Here is a 21,573-nt window from a genome sequence, read left to right as displayed (position 1 = left end):
TCTACTGAAATAATAAAACAGTCGAAAAGTTCAGCTAGTTTTCAAGATATTTGACGATTTTGGGAGGTTACCCTTAGTCAGGACGATTATTCTAACTCCTGCGTCCGCAAGGACAATTCTGCATGGTCAAAGAGGGTACAAATGGAAAGCTATTGATGAGTAGCATCTACTGAAATAATAAAACAGTAGAAAAGTTCAGCTAGTTTTCAAGATATATGACCATTTTGGCGGTAACCCTTAGTCCTGACGATTATTCTGACTCCTGCGTCCGCAAGGACAATTCTGCATGGTCAAAGAGGGTACCAATGAAAAGCTATTGATGAGTAGCATCTACTGAAATAATAAAACAGTCGAAAACCTCAGCTAGTTTTCAAGATATTTGACCATTATGGGAGGTTACCCTTAGTCAGGACGATTATTCTAACTCCTGCGTCCGCAAGGACAATTCTGCATGGTCAAAGAGGGTACCAATGGAAAGCTATGGATGAGTAGCATCTACTGAAATAATAAAACAGTCGAAAAGTTCAGCTAGTTTTTAAGATATTTGACCATTTTGGCGGTAACCCTTAGTCCTGACGATTATTCTGACTCCTGCGTCCGCAAGGACAATTCTGCATGGTCAAAGAGGGTACCAATGGAAAGCTATTGATGAGTAGGATCTACTGAAATAATAAAACAGTCGAAAAGTTCAGCTAGTTTTCAAGATAACAGGAGTCAGAATAATCATCAGGACTAAGGGTTACCGCCAAAATGGTCAAATAACTCGGAAACTAGCTGAACTTCTCGACTTTTTTATTATTTCAGTAGATGCTACTCATCAATAGCTTTCCATTGGTACCCTCTTTGACCATGCAGAATTGTCCTTGCGGACGCAGGAGTCAGAATAATGTTCAGGACTAAGGGTTACCGCCAAAATGGTCAAATAACTCGGAAACTAGCTGTACTTTTCGACTGTTTTATTATTTCAGTAGATGCTACTCTTCAAGAGCTTTCCATTGGTATCTATTTTGTCCTTGCAGGATTGTCCTTGTGGACGTAGTACGCAAATGACCGATCGCTATACTTCTGTTATTACATACAGGTTGTAAATAACCATAGAGCCGGTATTACTTGGTAAACAATAGAAATTAGTAAAAAGTGTCTTTTTTTTTCCTTTTTAGGCTGAATTGAGTAAATAAATCCGATTTTGTAGCAAAATCAATTTTGCAATAGCTTTAATGTTGTGCGCTGCTAGCGCTCTGCCAACTGCGTAGTTTGTGTCTTGGGACTTAAATTTAAAAGTTATCGTAATGCACCTACTTCTTTAAAAAAAGTCATTCCTTACAGGTAGCCAACGGAAAAACATATATCCTCGTTTGCTGCCTAGACAACAAAAACTGTTGCAGATTTTTTAGAAAGTTTGACAATTTTTAGCTTAAACGTAGTCAGGACAGTTCGTGTGTTGTGTTGTTGTTGTTGTTGATTGAGAAACCTCCAAAACACGGGTTTTGAAGGCTTGTGCAGAATCTTCTGGCGACGAAAATTGATGACCACACCTTTTTTTCTTAATGTTCGGGAATTAAATGAGGTCAGAGGGTGCCAAGGCAGGGCTGTACGACGGATGACCCAACAATTCCACATTTAGTCCGGTTAAAAAGGCGCAGATTTTAATCGATGTTTGAGAGCTCGCATTGCCATGGTGCACAATGATTCGTTTTTTTTCGAATTTCCCCGGAGACTTCAGGCAAACAAATTGTAGTAAACCACTTAGAATTTAGCGTCCGACGCACTGTGTCGCGAGTTCATATTAACTGTGACCAAAAATAGAAGGAGTTCTCGTAGGTGCATCAATTTTGGTACACGTACTTATTGTTGACTTATAATCTCGAGAAAAAAATCGGAATATTCGGTCCACGTTTTGATGTAGCCCCCATAGAACTGTACCTACTGATTATCGGGATTTTGAAGGTTGTGCCCTCTTCTTCAAGAATGAGAATTTTTCTTTAGAAACGTTTTTTGACCGATTATTTGTCAAAAACTGTAATTTTTTTTGTAAAAAATCGAATGTTGACTTTGGCTGTTCACCATTTAAAAAAACAAAAAAAAAAAAAAAATAGAAACGCCACAGAATCTTATCACTTCCCTTGATACCGCGGATTTCAATACTTGGTACAACTCAATTAAGATTACTATAAAATTTGGCGACTCGTGTCATGTTGACAAGTCCCACTCCAAGCCCAACCGAATACTTAAAACTATCCAAATTTTTAAGTGGGAAAGGGTGACAGCAGATTTTTATATGTTTTCGGGGACATACGGGGATAATTTTTCTACACTTGTAGTACTCACTATTACTTTCTACCACATATATAGTTTCGCGGATGCGTCGCAATACCGATATTCTATTCCAAAAAGCATATCAACAACAATACAAACTACACATGTCTAAACCTTCAATTTCTTATCCCATTTAACTTAACTTTAAATTCTTTAACGTGGTAAATTCTTAATCACAATCTCAATTAGCATGCCTTTCCACGTATTTTCCATTAAAAAGAAAGGTTAATTATGTTGACGGCGTTTAATTGTCGAGCGAAATAATTTTGTTCTTCTTCTGATTGATTTTTATACAATTTTACAATATATGATGTACTATCTTTGACAGACCGGTATGCCATCATGAAACGTTGTCAGGTTGAAATGTTTTTGTTTCTAAGTAGTAAAAAGTGTCAAGAATCTAATTCCGTTACTATTTTGTTCAAATATATGACTTGAAAAATATACTTTTTGCCTCAGAAACTTGACATTGGGCCCATAGTGCAATGTAAACAACATAACACAAACGTGAGTACGTTTAGACTTTCCAAAAAATGTCAAATGGCGTCTGGCAACACTACATCTTGTCTAGCCCTATGCTTCTCTAGTTCTCCTCGTTAATAAAAATGCACTTCATATAAAATATATTATTTTTTTTCAGGGATTCTTAAATTTTGATATTGTAGATTATTAAAAAAATATTTTTTCATATTACACTGGGCGTATGATTTATGACGTTCGTTATACGCTCGAGTTGTTTTTAATTAAAATTAAATGCAACAACAACAAATATGCATAGATGTTATTATTAAACACTACAATATCTCGTTCTCAATTCTAAGAAACCCCTTGTTTTCCACAATCCCTGTGTTAGAAATTCTAGCTGGCTTACCCTCCGAAGAAAACAAGCAATTTGATATCTCAAGAAAAGGAAGATATGAAGTGCAGTGGAAAAATTCACGGAAACTTACTTGCGAAAACCGATGACAAGAGACAAAAAAAGAGAACAACTGAGGGAACAAAGTCTGTCTAACGATATCATATTTGCGTTTTATTTTAGCATTGTTTACAGAGCATCAGTTTTAGGTCTTTATATTATTTTTTGTGTTCGCTCCCCCACAAGATGTTGTGTTATTAAACGTTTTTGGGGAAAATAATTTCAGCCGGGGTCAAGGATAAAAGAATTCACTTAATGTTTAAATTGATACCCCGGGTGGGTGAAAAAAAGAGAAGAGAAAACCAAATGAAAACATTTTTAGTGTTGAAACTTTTTCACGCAATTTTCGTTTTATGAGCTAAAAACTAAAGTGTTAACTTTTGTATTTACGGTAGTTGTTGTTGTTTTTCTGGCTGGTAGTAGTTGCTATTAAAAGTTTCCTGCGGCTTGTAATAGATTATGTGTCCGTTATTTGTTTGTGCTGTAGAAAAACTTTTTTTGGCTTATTGTTGTTGTTATTGTTTTCGTTCCACATTTAATAACGGAAACATACAACGATAAATTTTATAAGCATTTAGTGGATTATGTTACTAAGGGTTGGTTGGTTTGGGAAAAACACTTGTAATAGTCATCATTAACACTTTGAGAAAATATACTTTATATGTACTTTATATTCTACATCACAAGATAACATATTTTTGATGCATTAGTAGGTAAAATTACGAAATATTGCCAAACAATCCTTATGAAGAACTCTGCTGACGTGCATGGGTGGGGAAGCCTTTCCGCTAGATCGTGGCAGGGATGCTCACGGCGGTAACACTCAGGAAGGTACTGCATCGACAACATCTTATTGTGTTGATGCGCTTGTAAAATCTTCGTCTCCTACTGAAGATTGCACATTGGTGCCATGAGGAGGCACCCTGTTGTAGTCCTCAGGGCGTTATTTTGGCGGGTTTAAATATTCTTGCACTGCTTAGCGCCAACATGTGCATTTTATACTGACGCCGTATAGCTTTCGGCAGACCGGCCTATTGCTTGAAAAGAGGTCAACAAGGTTTCTTTATCAGCACCCTAAGTGCTGCCGGTCAGCAACTTGAGAACTTTATTCCTACGTCTATTCTTGTCCCAAATAGCTGTGCGCGGACGACTTAAACATCCCGTCGAACTTTACACCTAATATCTTGGGGAAGTTAGTAATAGGAATCAGGTCACCATCGACCAATATGTTTAGGGGGACCTCATTTCAGCCGTCCAGGCGGATATTCCTAAGATGGAAGGACATTTAAACATTTAACTTGTCACAAATGTCATTGACGATAGAACCTGACGCCAAGATCGTACAATCATCCGCATACATTATGATCTCTATGCGGTCCGGAAAGGTAGAGGTTGAACAACTCCGCCTTGGGGAATTCCCTGTTCACTTTACGGGTCTTAGACTTCTAAGTTATGAATTCTACAAACAACTGGCGCCCACACATATATTTGATTATACAACGTTGCAAACACGGCTGGAAGGTAGTCTTTTCTATGTCCTCAAAGAATTCTCTATATCGACGGCCTTCGATAGGTCAAGAGCCATCATACCTGTTCGGTCGCACGCCCTGTTCTGGTTCAGTCGTCGGTTTTCCGGAATCCATGCTGATTCTCATTATGGGGAGAACAGCCCTTTCACTCTCATGTGCTCTATAGACTGCCTTTAGAAATAACACACGCACCTCTTCGGATGTGTTATTATAACGCAGTTGAAAGTATCATCCTTCTTTCCCGGATTCGAGAGTGATTTAACCGTTGCCAACAATTTTCTCAATCCTGTACCGCTTATGTTCGCCTACTAGCCTTCAAGTTGACTTCAAGAGTAAGTTCTCTAACTCTTGAGTGTTCAGGGTTCGTACGATGAATCTCATCACGCTTATTTGCTAGTCCGTGGCCTCTGCTGGGAAATTTAGACTGATTTCGGTTATTCGACCAACAGGTGTGTAGGAAGAGGCTGCAGCAGTGATGATGTCCCGGAAAATTTTCTCAGCTACCCGCAGATCTGGAAAATGGGCAGCTCTCTTAAGCGCCAATTGGTAACTTTTTCCGATTATATTCGCCTACTAGCCTTTGACTTCAAGAGTAAGTTCTCCAATTCTTTGATCTTCTTGGCTCGTACCATGAAGCTCATCGCGCTCATTTGTTGTTTCTCGTGGGAAACGTGGTTTGATTTCGGGTATTCGACCAACATGTATGTAGCAAGCGTCTGCAGCAGAGATAATGTCCCGGAAAATTCTCCCAGCTACCAGAGGATCTGGGCGAGTGGGCTGCTTTCTGAAGCGGTGATTGGTAAATAATATGAATCCTTCTCAATTAGATTTCCATGGTTCAGAAGAGGTTATGAAAACGGGCGGAGTTGACTATCGGAAAATGCTCTGAGCCAAGGGAAATAACGGATTGTCAGGAAACGTAATTTATCAGAACATGTGGCACAATTTTGATGTCAGTCGAGTTGTAGCAAACTTCTTTTATTCTCGTACGACTGTGTTCATTCACCGCGCAAAATTTTGAGCTATCAATTTGCTCAACTAGCGCTGTACCCTTCTGGTCATTGCTAAGGGCTGACGCAAAAGCTCATGATGATCATTGTGCATTGAAGTCCCCTAGCACCAAACGGTTCTTGCCCTCCAAAAGCGAACTAATGTCGGGCATGAAACGCAAGGTACAGGTATTCGTCAGTGGTATGTACATTAAATAAAGTACCTCGGCAGTCCCACACTTCCCTGCTACCATCATACATACCATGTAATGGTCAGTAGGGTAAAGCTCAAGCGAGTTAGGTCTGCACTCGACACACTGGTGTATACGGAAGACAAGTCTCCCTCCTCCGCTTCTTGTACGATCCTTTCGCGTAACGTTGTAACGATCGCAATGTTGCAAGCTACAGATGACGGTGAACTCTGTTTCGTTGATCGCAAAGACCATGATGTTCCTTCGACTCCAATAGTCTACGATTTCGCTGACTTTGTTCTGGAGACCATTTCAATTTAATTGCAGGAATGATGCATTTTCGATGCGCTGAACGACAACAAGGGCTGTTAGATGCTGTGTTTGCTTTTTTTGAGACTGCGGGTGTGTCTTATATTCCGATGACAAAGAAGGCGCAGTAAGCATCAAAATAACTCCTATCGCTCTCTATCTCGACACGAACCAAGAGAGCTAGGAGCAGGCATTCCGGGATACATTGCCGCTCCAATGATGGAAAAAAGTATATTAACATAAACACATTGTTGTTGAGGTGAAGGCCCTTGGTCGAAGATTCCTCAAAGTCAATCCGGTGCATATAACCATCCGCCGTGGGATTAGCTGATATTCAAGCTGTTGTATCGGCAACAATCATCACAATACGTCTAACGAATTTTGGAGTTCTTTTGCGATTGTTTGAGTTTTCCCATATTTCAATTAGAGCGCAGCCCACTTAATTTCTATAGATGCACTGTTGAGGACTACGGTTTGATATTTAAAGCTCTCAAGGTGTTTGTCGTCGAAGTACATGCTCCACTTCTCAAGGTAAAGCTAGCTTACCAAGTACACCTTCTCCCGAACATCTTCCTTGTAGGTAGCCCTGTCGATTCCTGATTGACATGTAGTTGCGATTTCAAAGCCCTTAGTGGATAGCACATCGCTTCTGCCCTGTGTGGGACGACAGTTTTGAGCTTATATCAAAGCGTCTGCCTATGCGTGTTGGGTTATACCTCCGTTTTTGCTCGCTGATGCTACCGACATAGCCATTCTCCCAAGGACTATTTGTTCTACTGTCGGAGGAGTCCGTGCTACTTTCGAAGCGATCAGGTATTGTTGAGCTGGCAAGTGTTAACACAGTCGCTTCAATTGTCCTCTTTCACGGGATTGGGTGGATTATATTGACACAGTAAGTTTTCTGATGGTGTAACCAATGCGCCCTTTGCTCTCAACTTAAAGTTTGTCGAGGTTATAGTTCTCTTTGCATATTAATTCGCCTATTACATAGCTAATATCAAACCGTTCCTTCAATGAATCAACGTTTCGTCTGCACCGCTCGTCGTCTTCAAGATGCTTTGTTTGTTTTACACAAACTGGTTGATCAGATATACATATGTGAAAATATAAAAGCTTTGCTCCATTGAACCTTAACCCTTAAATAGGACTTTAAATAATGAGCGGTCATAAATGTGGTATGTGTAAAAAATCCCTAAGAGGTAACCAATGGAAAACACACATCTATTAGTTTCCTTTCCGTTCAAAATTGAATTCAGAAATCAAAAGATTATCAAAGGGGAATAGTGCTGCGAAAAATTGATATATCGGAAATGCAAAAAAATGTGTAAAAAGTGAATTTCTCTGATGCTACTGAAAAAAATCCACCAGCTTTTTTTCGATTAGCTTAAACATGTTTACGATTAACAATTCAATCCAAATGACAGAAACTATTTTTATATAACTGATTCTCCATTCGCATTGATATGCATAATAAATAGCAAATGCATTTCAATGTCAGAATTGAAAACAAGAAAAACCCCACGAACAAAAAACATGAACGCATTTCAAAAATACCAAATGTCAAAATGAAAGAAAAAACACGTTTTCAAATACCATGTCTATTAGAACAATTGAAACGTGTTCGAATTGCTGACATTGTAATGATACTACACCATTTCGCAGCAACAACAATCGATATACCTTCAAACGGAAGAAAGGTCTAATGTTGTTGATAAATTGTGATTTGAACAATTGATTTGCCACTTAACTTTTGCAATTATTCAGTTCAACTTTACAATTGCCCTTTTATATGAGACGGCGACGTTGCCAATGCCTGAAAGTATGCCACGGTTTATTGTGCATAAGTACAATAGCTTAAGTTTATGTGGGAACTAAGAGTTTGAAGAAGAAATGTTGCAACTATTGATTTTGTAAAGTTTCTTTCTGTTTCTGTTTTTCTGTTTGAGGGAAAAGCATAAGATAACACAATGTGAATTCAGTAAAGCCTGCATGAAGACACAACGAATTTTTTGATTGATTTTGGGGATTTAAGTAAAATAAAAAAGTTGCATATCAGACGTTGTCTACTATCCCCAGACATTTTCGTCTTTCTATATAAAGTTTGAGCATGAATTTTCAAAATAGTTGTAGAAAATGTACAGACTAAGAAAAAGTGTTCTTTCTTGCTAGTTAAAACAACATAGAAAATAAAAAAACTTTTGCATCATATAGGGATTTCTATAAGTAAAATTCTACAGCATATTTTTGGACATGGGAGTAACCATGATAACCCTAAATTTTTATACCCTCCACCATAATATGGGGGGTATAATTAAATCTGTCATTACGTTTGTAACACATCGAAATATTCATCGGAGACCCTATAAAGTACATATATTCTTGATCAGGGTTAAATTCTAAGTCAATATGACCATGTACGTCCGTCCGTCCGTCAGTACGTCTGTTGAAATCAAGATACAGCTCGCAATTTTTAAGATAGAGCTTTGTAATTTGGGTAGAAGTTTCTATTACACCTATGATGTTTGGTATCGCAAATGGACTATATCGGTCCACGTTTTATATAGTCCCCATAAACCGGTACCACCCGATTTTCGGTATTTGGAAGGTTTAAGCCTCATTATCATGCCGAAATAGCTGAAATTTGGTACCTAGTCTTCGTTGGGGGTATAAAACTTCCCCCCTAAAATTCGTCGGTATAGGTCCACGCCTTCATATAGCCCCCATAGAACGGTACCTCTCGATTGCCGGAATTATGAGGTTGTGGCCTCAATATTACACCAAAATAGCTGAAATTTGGTATTTGGTCTTAATTTGGGGAAAAAAAATTCGGCATTTTGAAGGTTTTAGCCGCATTATCATACCTAAATATCCGAAATTTGGAATTTAGTATTCTTTGAGTCTAAAAACTCTCCGCCAGAAATTTGTAGGTATAGATCGAGGTTTTGATATAGCCCCCCATAGAACTGTATCTCCCGAATTTCTTTTTTCTAGGTTAGCCACATATTGGTACCCGATTTCGTTAGACGTAATAGGCAATGGATAAGTATATGTTCCTTGAGATAAATAATCTGTTACCTGTTTGGCTTTATGTATACAAATAGAAGCAGTATACAAACCTGGAAAGAAAATAATAAAACAGTGGGTTAGAATGGACAAGTGTTATAAGAATAAACAAGTTAAAAGTCGTTAAGTTCAGCCCGGCCATTAATTTAAAAACCTAAATTATAGCGCCAATTTTAATTAAGCATTAACTTTTAGAATAACAACTACTGTAATGAACTTTTTACAATAAATTTTCCCTGTTTATTTTGCTATTGTTGTTCTTTCAGTTATTTTTTTTTTTACCATTTCTAGCTTAATTGTTCTTCTACATTGTGACGTCATTCTACTTTCTCGTTTTTATTAACTCAGGCCCATTTGTTGTTTACTTTCATCTGTCTTTTTTATATGTATTTTTGAATCGATTCCCAGCAAACATAATGTCGGACGTCCGACGCGTCTGCTCAAAGTCGGAAGTTTTTTCCGACGCGTCTGACCATCTTCGGTCCGACTAGTCTGACGAACTTTTTCCCGTCCTCTCTCTCCCTTTTTTCTATTTTCCCTTGTACTGCTTTGGCAAAATTAAGTGTAAATAAACAGAGAGAAAAGAATTGTACATGTTTCGCTTACATTGTAAATGTGTAATTGTTGATGTGCCGACGTGGATGCAGTACGAACGACAAATTTAGTGCTCGGGTTTTAATTTCTGTATCGGAGAACAAATTTGATTTATTTTTGGTAGGCGTGTTGATGCATGATAGTGTTTAAATGTTAAGGCCTCGACACATAAGAAGCATGGCATTCTTGCTTAAGTCATACCTGGTAAATAACTAAAGACCAAGTTCGACCTAATTCAAATGTGATTCTGAAATCTTTTTATGAGGTCGAACTTGGTCTTTAGTCTGTTATTAGATATGACTTCAGCAAGAATGTCATGCTTCTTATGTGTCGAGGCCTTTATTCATAGTGATCGGTTGCAAACATAGGTATTTCATTATTTTTATGAAGTTAATGAAAGTAAAGATTTTCTTCGTCAAACTTCAACACTATTCCGTGGAAAGTCATATGTTTTATATTTGTATATGGCCAAAGTTAAGTTTCTTAACACTTTTATGTGTATCAACATTTTTTGCATGTGAAGACATGTATTTTTTCATATATTAATAACAATTGTTTTACATATTTTACAGATCGTGTTGACAAATTTGGTGTTCTCCACAGTTTGCTTTTCCACCAAGTAGCACATTTAACACAGCATAAGATGATATTAAAACCTTTAATATGTTTATAGTAGATAAACATTTATAGGATTTGGATATTTCATGAACTGTGTACTTTAAACATCTTTTAATAATAAAAACTAATTCTGGTCGAATACTGGTAAATAAATCAGAAGTTCATACGATAGTTAATCTGACTTGGGACCAAATTCGGTCCGAAAGTCGGCAAACACTTTCGAACTTCATAAGATTATACTTCCGAATTCGGGCCGATATCTCTCCGATAGTCGGTAAGTAAATCAGAAATTCATACGATAGTTCATCAGAGTTCGGACCGAAAGTCGGCTAAAACATCCGATTTTCATCCGAATTTCGGTCAGACAATACGTCAACCACGCCATATGACTTTCGGTCAGAGTTCGGATCCGAACTCGGACGTTTCATCCGATTTTGGTTTGCTGGGTTGATATTTCACTTGACCATTGTCAAACATCTTAGAATAGTTATCCTCGCCCATATAAATGACGGGCCTACAACAACATATTCTCTCTTCATTCTCATCTACCGTTGTTTAGCAAAGGAAAGAGACTCATGAGAGGCAAAGACACAAAATATTTGAGCACCAATGTCGGGGGCCACCGTGGTGCAATGGTTAGCACGTCCGCCTTGCACTCAGAAGGTCTGCGGTTCGAATCCCAGGCCAAGCAACATCAAATTTTCAACGGTGGCAAAAATTCCCCCTCAGTAATGCTGGCGACATTTCCTGAGTACTTAAGCCATAAAAAAACTTCTCTACAAGTGGTGTCGTAAGACACGCCGTTCGGACTCGGCAATAAAAAGTAGGTCCCATATCATTGAGCCAATATGAATCGGCGTGCACTCATTGATATGAGAGAAGTCTCCCTTGTCCCATCTGGGATGTTTGTGGAACAATTATTAATGTCCTAGACGGAGGATTCTAAAACAGGCTATGCAGATCACATCCAAGAAGATGATATTGTATGTATACTGCCAACAACAAAGTTGAGGTTAAGACAGCAATAAACCAGCTGAAGAATTAGACAGCAGGAGCCGATGGCTTACCAGCCGAGCTGTTTAAAATGGGAGGCACATCTAGCAAGAAGAATGAGTACCCGACGATTGGAACCTGCACATGCTGTGCCCTGTCCACAAGAAAGGATATAAGACTGTATGCTCTAATTATAGGGGCATAAGACTTCTCCCTATCGCCTACAAGATAGTGTCAGGGATATTGTGTGAACGACTAAAGTCTATTGTCAACGAAATAATTGGGCCATACCAATGCGGCTTTAGACCTGTAAATCCACCATTGACCAAATATTTACCGTGCGGCAAATCCTGGAGATCTGAAGAGATGCAGATCGACGCCTACCACTTTTTTTTTTTTTTTTTTGATTATAAAACAGCCTTCGACAGCCCCCTACGTTCAAAGGTATTCCAAGCCATGTCTGAATTTGGTATCCCCGCAAAGTTCATTCGGCTTTGTAAAATGAAATTAACTGATACTCGGTCCTGAGTTAAAATAGGAAAGAAACTCTCCGAAGAGTTTAGTACCAAGGTTTCAGACAAGGAGACAGCCTTTCGTGTGACTTATTCAACATTCTACTGGAGAAGGTTATACAAGATGCAGATGTTAAAAGAAATGGCACAATTTACACCAATAGCCACATGTTACTTGCTTATGTTGATGACATAGACATGGGATGATCAGTAAAGGAAGTAACTGATACCTTTAGGAAGGTCGAAGCAGAATCTGCGAAAGTGGGTCTGGCGGTAAACGGCGAGAAGACCAAGTTAATGGTGTGACGCGCAATGCGTCCATAGAGCTTGGACCAATGGTAAAAGCTGGTTCCCATAATTTTGAGGTAGTAAATGATTTGTCTACCTCGGCACCTCCATAAATACAACAAACAACATCAGTTGTTAAATAAGAAAAAGAATTGTATTGTACGATCCACAAAAAACGCGATTAAATCCCCGATATTTTCAAAAACATTTTTCGCACATTTTTCGGTTTTTGCAGTTGTTGTTTTCGCCGTTCTAGTGGATGTATTTTCACGATCTATGATTTATATGATCCGGACCGTCAAAAAACTAAAATATCTTGGGGTCCCAGCACAATCAAAAGGATATTGTAAATACTGTACCCAAAAAACAGGGGTTTTCGAAAAAATATCGCACTAAATTTTGGCTTTTGACAGTGGATTACTGCGATGCTGCGGGGCTACATAGTCAATATACATATCAAATTATGCGTAATCAAGAGTACTTTAATCCTATTAATGGTTCAAAGAAAAATCCGAATGCGCGTCCCTGTTAAATAAAAAATAGAAAAAACACCTAAAATCTGGCTTCAAAATGTCAGCATCCATAAAAGGTTAGATGCAGTGGAAATTTTGAAAAGTGATACATTAGAAGTGTATCATATATTCTTGATCAGGGTAAAATTCTAAGTCGATATAACCATGTCCGTCCGTCTGTTGAAATCAAGATACAGCTCGCAATTTTTAAGATAGAGCTTTGTAATTTGGTACAGAAGTTTCTATTACTCCTAGGATGTTTGATATTGCAAATGATATTGCAAAGGTACCATCGGATTTTCGGTATTTTGAAGGTTTAAGCCTCATTTATCACGCCGAAATGGCTGAAATTTGTACTTAATCTTCGTTGGGGGTATAAAACCTTCAATATGAAATTTGTCGGTATACGTCCACGCCTTCATATTGCCCCAATAAAACGGTACTTCCCTATTTTCGGTATTGTGAAGGTTGTGGCCACAATAATCCACCGAAATGGCTGACATGTGGTAAGTATTCTTCATTTGGGGTATAACACTTTCCATATGAAATTTGTCGGTATAGGTCCACGCCTTCATATAGCCACCTTAGAATGGTACCTTCAGATTTTCGGTATTTTGAAGGTTGTGACCTCAATATTCCACCGAAATGGCTGAAATTTGGTATTTGGTCTTCTATTAGGGTATTGAACGTTTCTTATGAAATTTATCGGTAGAACGTAGCACCCGATTTTCGGTGTTTTAAAGGTTGTGGCTTCTATATTCCGCAGAAATGACTGAAATTTGGTACTTACGTCCTCGTTGGTGGTATAAAACTTTCCCCCAGAAATGTGTCGGTACAGGTCCACGCCTTAATAGAGTCCCAATTTAACGATACCTCCGATTTTCGGTATTTTCAAGGTTATGGCCACAATAATCCATCGAAATGGCTGCAAGTTGGTATTTAGTCTTCGTTGGGGGTATTCAACTTTCGCCTCTAAATATGCCGGTATAGGTCAACGCCTTTATATAGCCCCCATAGAACAGCACATCCCAGTTTTCGGTATGTTGAAGTTTGTGACCTCAATATTCCACCGAAATAGCTGAAATTTGGAATTTAGTCTTCGTTGGGGCAGCAAAACTTTCCACCTGAAATTTGTAGGTATAGGTCCACGACTTCATATTGCCCCCAACAGAAGTGTACCTCCCGATTTTCGGTATTTTGAAGGTTGTGGCTTCAATAGTGGACCGAAGTGGCTGAAATTTGGTATCTAGTCTTCGTTGGTCGTATAAAACTTTCCCCGAAATTTGTCTGTACAGTTCCGCGCTTTTATGTAGCGCCCACAAAGCGAATTTTGAAAGTTAACCACATTGTTTTACAGAAATGGATGGAATTTGGTATTTACTCTTCTTCATAAACGAAAGGAAACTAATTGTTCCATTTTACTTCAATACAACACGTGGTGGAGGGTATAACAAGTTGGGCCGGGCCAAACTTAACGCAGTTCTTACTTGTTATTTAGTACAAATCGTATCGGGGAATAAAACAACTTCCAATCCTAATTCCGTAACAATACATTTAAAAATGTTTCCATTTCAAAACTTTTCTGTTGTTGTCCCTTTTCTGTTATTAAAGGCGACCAGAAATGGACTAAAGGTAATGTCACATAAGGCAAATATTTGTTCCAGCTACCGTTAGTGTGCGCTTAATGAGTGCAAGTGAGCGTAAATAATGCATTACATTTATGCTCACTTGCTCTCAGTAAGCACACACTGCCGCCGGTCGCTGGAGCAAATATTTGCCTAATCTAACCTTACCTTTAGATAATATTTTATCTGTCAATCAACCAGACGGCCATAACGACATTAAAAGTAAAAGTAGAATTGCCAAATATTAGTTGTCTGAACTTTGCACTTATCCAAGTGCAAATCCAAGCATAAAACTGTCTTGTTTAAAATGTAAGATGGAATTCAAAAACGTTTACTTTCAAACTGCTCTGAGAATACCACACACAAGAGACAAAAAAATCATTAATATTACCTGAGACAGATTCGCTTAACAGTCAAAGTAGAGAATAAGTACAAACAGCTACTCACCTTTACGACATGAGAACGCTTTGGGTAATCAATCATTGAGGCATTTTTGTCACTTATCACCAAGAATGGTGGCGCCACTGTGGTCGTTGTCGTGGTAGCAGCAGTGCTGCTTGATAGCTCTGATGTAACAGATGTTGCTGTGGATGTTGATGTCGTTGGCGAAATCCCCACATTGCCATTTAACAAATCATCATCATCACGAACATTCGAATTATCCATCAACGAACCGGAACCGTCAACGGAAGTGGTAACGGAAACTGGCATTTGTGATGTCGCCGTGGATGCAGCTACATTTGGATTCTGTAAAATGGCTGACTCGTGTTTTAACTTCTTGTTGGCGGCATCATCACTCGAAATGGCATTGATTTCTTGTATTTGCAATGTGTCAATATTTCGATCGTTGTCCACAATTCTGGCAGTGGGCCATAGACTGGCTGGTTGCTGCTGATTATTGTGGATTTGTTGCTGTTGCTGCTGCTGGTGGTGTTTACTTTGCTCATTCACTCCAGCCCTAAAAGAGGAGACATTATGTTCGGTCATCATACCGGTATCTTTGTCAAAACGATAGATATTTTTCGGATGATTTTGTGAGTATTTCGATAAACGTTCATCAGCAGCTGGTTCCTGGTCAATATCACCCACCGTTTCAACACTACTGTAGCCACCACGACCACCATTGTCGTCGTCATCATCATCGTCATCGTATTGTGGATGTTGTTGATTACTGGTGGCCATACTATCGCTGGCAACTTTTTCATTTAAGCGAATAATATTTGATAAATTGATATTATTGATGAGCGTAACACCGCATATCGCAACCAGAATGATAACGAAACAAATGCCGCCAATTAAAAAAATGGGCGTTTTAGGAGTTTTCGGACACATGTTGAATAAGTTCGTTCGTCAGAGTGCTTTGTTCAGGGCGTTTCAATTAAGTCGAGGTATGCTATTGTTTAAAATTTGTTTTCGTTGTTGTTGTTGTAGCCGTTTTCTGTTGGTTTCCGATTTTTATTAAACGCCGCCACCATCATCGGTATACATGGGTATTGTTGCTTTTCGTTCGAATTGCGTGTTTCAATTTCTTGTTTGTTTTTCATATAATTTATATGACTTTGAAGGTTTTTCCAATTCATTGAAATGGAACTATTCAATAATTTCATTTTAAAGGGCTCGTGCACTTTTTGAATCTTTGAGATATTCAATTTTTTTGGATTTTATTTAATTTCAGTTTTCTTTGGGGTACTGTGGTGTAGTGGGTAGAAAGGATAATACTTTACATCACTGATGACAATGAAAATAATAGAGTGAAAATAATTTAAATGCAAATATGAATGATTGATGAAAATATTTGTCAAATTTGTATCTCGATTTTTTATTTGTAGATAAGGACAAGAATAAAATATTTGGAGAAATAGTGAACTCGAAAAACTACATTTATTGCCTCAAATTTCAAAATATATGCAAAAATTCCACAATTTTTATACATTTCGCACCGTATCTCCAAAACCGTTAATTTTTTCTGAATATTTTCTTTGGATAAAATCTTCAGAACATGTCATTGTTGTAAAATGCCTCTACGCCGTTGTTTTCAGTACATTTTTCAACGACGATTTAATAAAAATGTCAATAATGTAGTGAAATCCGAAATGCGAGAATAAACTGTTGGTGTGAACTGTGTTTGAAATACGTGTTGTAAAAGATATGATGCAAAATACCGCTGAAACAACATGAAGTAAGCAATTTAGAGATTCAGAATGTTCTAAAGAATTGTTGAGAACTTTATTGGAAGGTTTTTGCAAAAGGTTACTTGGTTCAACTCCCAATAGTTTAGCCGATACTGACCAGAATTTCAGCAATTATGTAAAATTGTCTATATTTTATAGATTTTGATGCCCTAGATGGAGTTTTTCTTATGTGGTTTCTTCAAGAGATAAGTTCTACTAGTTTAGGGCTACAATATTGCTAAAGACAGCAAGGCCAAATTCCTATTCGTTTCTGAGATAAAGGCCTGATAAATGCAAAAAAGTGAAGATTTAACCCGGTTTAGATGAGGCCATAAAATCCGAACTGGATCTGACAGAACAAAACCCAACTAGGGTTTTTGTAGTCTAAACATGTACTTTCAAAAAATCCATGCTAGAAGTGTTTAATTAAGTTGTTTAATTGTTCCACAAACATTCCATTCGGGACAAAGAAGACTTCTCTTGTATCAATGAGTGCACCCCGATTCATATTAGCTCAATGATATGGAACCTACTCTACACCACTTTGTAGAGAAGTTTTACATGGCTGAAATACTCAGGAAATGTCGCCAAAATTACTGAGGGTATTTTGCCACCGTTGAAAATTTTTATGTTGACTGGCCTGGGAATCGAACACACGAGGCGGTGTGCATACCATTGCACCACGGTCAACACCCATTTTAAAAGATTTAAAATTCATATACGAACGCGTTTATCTCTTATGTATGGAATATGCTTGAAATAAATCCTGAGGATTTTTGGAAGTGTGCTATTACTCGAATACATTTTTTAATTCAAATTGGTCGTAATTTTGTAGTTTACAGTGATTGATTTAGCCATGTCCGTCCGTCTGTCTGGCTGGAGCGCACGATAACTCTCGAACGGATCAACCGATTCGGCCCAAAATTTGGCTTTCATAATATTTTGTCCAAACTAAGTTTAAGTTCAAAGATGGGTTATATCGGTCCACTCCTTCCGGTACCTCCCACACAAAAGTTCGAAAATGTTCGGAAATTTTGTGGGCGCGATAACTCTTGAAGGGAGTAACGGATTTGGTCCATACTTTGCATATCGTGAAATTCCTACCTGACTTAGATGAGGTTCCAATATGGACTCAATCGGTCCACTCCTTCGGGTACCTCCCACACCAAATTTCGGAAAAGTTCTGTTTTGGACCTGCTATCGAATCGCTTTGATTCTTGTTGTAGCCACTTGTATTCACTGCCCCCCATACGACGTTACAAGTTTCATCAGGGGCAAGTCCATACTTCCTGGGTAAATAGCCTTAAAGTTGCAAAAACACCCTATGATACCGTGTGTAGTGGTTGGAGCGCAAGATAACTCTCGAACGGATCTACCGACTCGGTCCAAAATGTGGCCTTAGTAATATATTGTGCAAACTTAGTTTATGTTCGAAGATAAGCCATATCGGTCCACTCCTTCAGGTATCTCCCCCAAAAAAGTTCAAAAACGTTCGGAAAAATTGTTCGCACGATAACTCTGGATGGGAGTGACCGATTTGGTCCATACTTTACAAATCCTAATATATTTACCAGATATAGATCAGGTTCTAATATGGACTATATTTGTTTTGTTCACTCCTTCAAGTACCTCCCACACAAAATTTTGGATAAATTCACTTTAAGACCTGATCTCGAATTATTTTGATTTTTGTTGAAGCGTCTTGCATTCTCTGACTCAATTACGACAGTAAAAGTTTTTTCAGGGGCAAGTCCATACTTCTTGAGAAAACAGCCCGAAAGGAGTAAAAAAACCCTTATGGCACTATATGTAGAGTTGCGTCGTTCATGAACGAACCGGCTCAAAGGAACGATTCCGTGAAAAGAACGAACGGATCCGTATCCAGCTCATTCTTTTATATCGTTCAGTTAGATCCCCGATGGACGAGTCATTGCTGCTTACAAAATTAGCAGCATTGGTTTTGCAGTCAAACTCTAAACAAACGCTGCTTTAGCGCAAGCAGCACACATTTCCTTCCACACAAAACAAACAATGATTCAGAGAGCTACTCTCGCTCAGTAACTCACCTCATTCAGTAGCACATCTCGGTCATATCTTTCTTTTGCATCATTCGTTCATCTGGTTCTTTCATATCAATACCACCACCACTACGTTCAGAAACAAAACCACCCCCATTAGCACACGAACAAGCAAGTAACACAACAGTTGTGTCATTCGTGAACGAACATTTTCAAAAGAACGATTCGGTGAAAAGATCGACGGAGTCATATGCAGCAGAGAACGACTTCAAAAGAAAATAATACAGTCAAATGTATTGTTGAACGAAAAAGATCCAACGAACGAAGAAAACGACCCGGATCTTTTTGGTGAACGGAATGAAAAAGATCGATCCGCTCAATGAACGAGATTGCCCAACACTAACTATATGTAGTGGCTGTAGAGATCAAACCGAATACTGCGTTCGCCCACACTTTGGATATCGTAATATTTCTTCGAATATTAGATGAAATTCGAATGTAGTGTTTATAGGTCCACTGCTTCCGGTACCTCTCCCAAAAAAGTACGAAAATATTAGCTAAAATGATAAGCGCAATATCTCACAAACGTACCAACCGATTTGGTACACATTTTCGATCTCGAAATATTTGGTGTAGTTAAGGGTCCGTTCGAGGATCCTTTGGACATTTTTACCGAAGGTTTCCCTAGTGGCCCGAAATTATGCTTTTCGTAGGCTTACTTAGTTACTTAGATGGCTTTTATTACTAAACAGAACGTCTTGTTCCATAAGCCGAACTAAGAATAGATTTCCAAACGCAGCGATCTTTTGCCTTACTTCTCCAATTTTGGACGCCATGTTTTGTGATATCTTCTTCAACTTGGTCTTTCCATCGGAGTTTTGGCCTGCGTATGCAAGCAACATTACATCTTTATTGTATATCGTGCTGTTTTTGTCTCTGGTCGTATATATATTCGCATCTCGTATGACCTTTTCCAGTAGGATATTAAATAGGTCACACGATAGACTGTCACCTTGTCTGAAACCTCGTTTTGTGTTGAAAGGCTCGGAGAGGTTCATTCCTATTTTAACCGCTGATCTTGTGTCAGCCAATGTCATCCTGCATAGTCGAATTAGTTTTGCAGGGATGCCAAACTCGACGAATAGGTGATATGTGTCGATCTGTCTTTCGTGGGTCTTCTCCAATATTTGGCGCAGTGTGAAGATTTGGTCAATTGTCGACTTACCAGGTCTAAAACCGCATTGGTATGACCCGATTATTTCATTGACCATGGGTTTTAACCGTTCACACAGTATGCTCGACAACACTTTATATGCGATGGGAAGGAGACTTATACCTCGGTAATTTGCACAAACCGTTTTGTCTCCTTTCTTATGTACGGGACACAGTAGGCTGAGGTTCCAATCGTTGGGTATGCTTTCTTCCTGCCAAATTTCGCAAATTAGCTGATGCATACTCCTTACCAGCATTTCGCCACCGGTCTTGAACAATTCGGCGGGAAGTCCATCAGCTCCTGCTGCCTTATTGTTTTTCAGCCGATTAATGGCTAGGTGGTAGACATTCAACATTATCATTTACGATTGGTTCTGGGGTATCTTCATCCCCATCCATATTCGATATAAAAAGCTACATAAAGTGCTTCTTCCAGCTCCTCAGTACGCTATCTGTATCAGTTACCAGATTCCCTTGGTCATCTTTGCAGGAGAATGTGCCTGCACCATATCCTTCAGTCTGGTGTTTTACACTCTGGTAAAATTTTCGGACTTCATTCTGACTCCTGAACATCTCGAGTTTCTCACACTCACGTTTTTCTTGCTCCTTCTTTTTTCTCCTGAAAATACGCTTTCCCTCTCTCCTCTTCTCCCGATAAGTTTCTTTCGTTCTTCGTGTTGCTACTGAATGCAGTGTTGCTCTATATGCCGCGTTCTTTTCTTCTGTAGCTTTACGACACTCCTGATCGTACCATAAATTTTTAGGTGGAGGTTTTTGGTACCCAAGTATGGTTTTTGCGGCAGTCTGAAGGGAGTGGGCTATTCTTTGCCAAGGTGCTTCTACATTATCGGGACAAGGGGTGCTGTTTTCCAGGATGCGAGTCAGTTGAGCGGAGTAGGCTTGTGCTGTCTGTTGTGTTTGCAGCTTCTCGACATCCAGCTTCCGTCCTGTGTTAGATCGCACTTTTGCCGCAACATTAAGACGAGTGCGTACCTTGGCTGCTACAAGGAAATGGACGGAACCGATGTTCGCAACTCGAATCGATCGGTGATCAATCTGATTTTTTGTTTTCCCATCCGGGGATATCCACGTAGCCTTGTGTATGTCGAGGTGTGGGAATCTGGTGCTGCTCACTACCAAGTTCTTTGCCGCTGCAAAATCAATCAGCCTCATTCCGTTGTCGGATGTTACCTCATGAAGACTGAATTTGCCGACCGTGGGACCGAATATATTTTCCCTTCCAATTTTAGCATTAAAATCTCCTATATAAGATTTTTAAGCCTCCGGTTTACCATAAATCCAACACCTAGCTCATGCTTCGTTTCATGGCAGCTATAATACATTGCGTAATCGTTTGTGATCTTTACGTCTGCCCGATTCCATCGCACTTCCTGTAAGGCGATAATATCAGCATTGTACTTGTCAAGTACATCCGCCAATGCGTAAACTGCACCTACTCTGTAAAGAGTCCTGACATTCCAGGTGCAGATTCGCAGATCATGGTCCTTAATACGTTTGCAGGGGTCGTCAATTTTAGAGGGGTTTGTTTTTCTTCTTTTACTTTGTTTTTTTTCATAGTAAGCTGTTTTGACGGGGTGAGTTACTAGCCCAACGCCCAACCCAAGTTTTTATCGTTCTTATGGGTGAACGCGCGGCACATGTTAGCTCACTACCTTTAACGGGCGTTAAAGGCAGCTCCCCAGGTGACACCACGGGG

At 38.9% G+C, this 21,573-nt stretch overlaps 1 protein-coding gene across 23 annotated transcripts in view; it reads right to left on the bottom strand.

Moving 5' to 3' along the window:
* Positions 1–21,573, bottom strand: part of alpha-Man-Ia (alpha-Mannosidase class I a) — a 564,223-nt gene that overhangs the window by 104,583 nt on the left and 438,067 nt on the right. For 6 of the 23 annotated variants that reach the window (XM_073974269.1, XM_073974276.1, XM_073974272.1 and 3 more), the window contains one exon: positions 14,903–16,144. The exons of 1 other annotated variant lie outside the window; for it this stretch is intronic. In XM_073974269.1, the coding sequence (XP_073830370.1) occupies positions 14,903–15,787 (885 nt within the window). In that variant the 5' untranslated portion in view covers positions 15,788–16,144. Of the gene's footprint in view, positions 1–14,902; positions 16,184–21,573 lie in introns of all 23 variants that reach the window. 16 more of the 23 variants (XM_073974277.1, XM_073974275.1, XM_073974282.1 and 13 more) reach the window with 5 other exon arrangements.

Source organism: Musca autumnalis, unplaced genomic scaffold (assembly GCF_047663935.1).
Source record: "Musca autumnalis isolate F117 unplaced genomic scaffold, ASM4766393v1 scaffold_3, whole genome shotgun sequence".
Classification (NCBI taxonomy): Eukaryota; Metazoa; Arthropoda; class Insecta; order Diptera; family Muscidae; genus Musca; species Musca autumnalis.
Note: the sequence above shows the minus strand (reverse complement) of the source record. Positions and strands in the feature narration are given on the sequence as shown.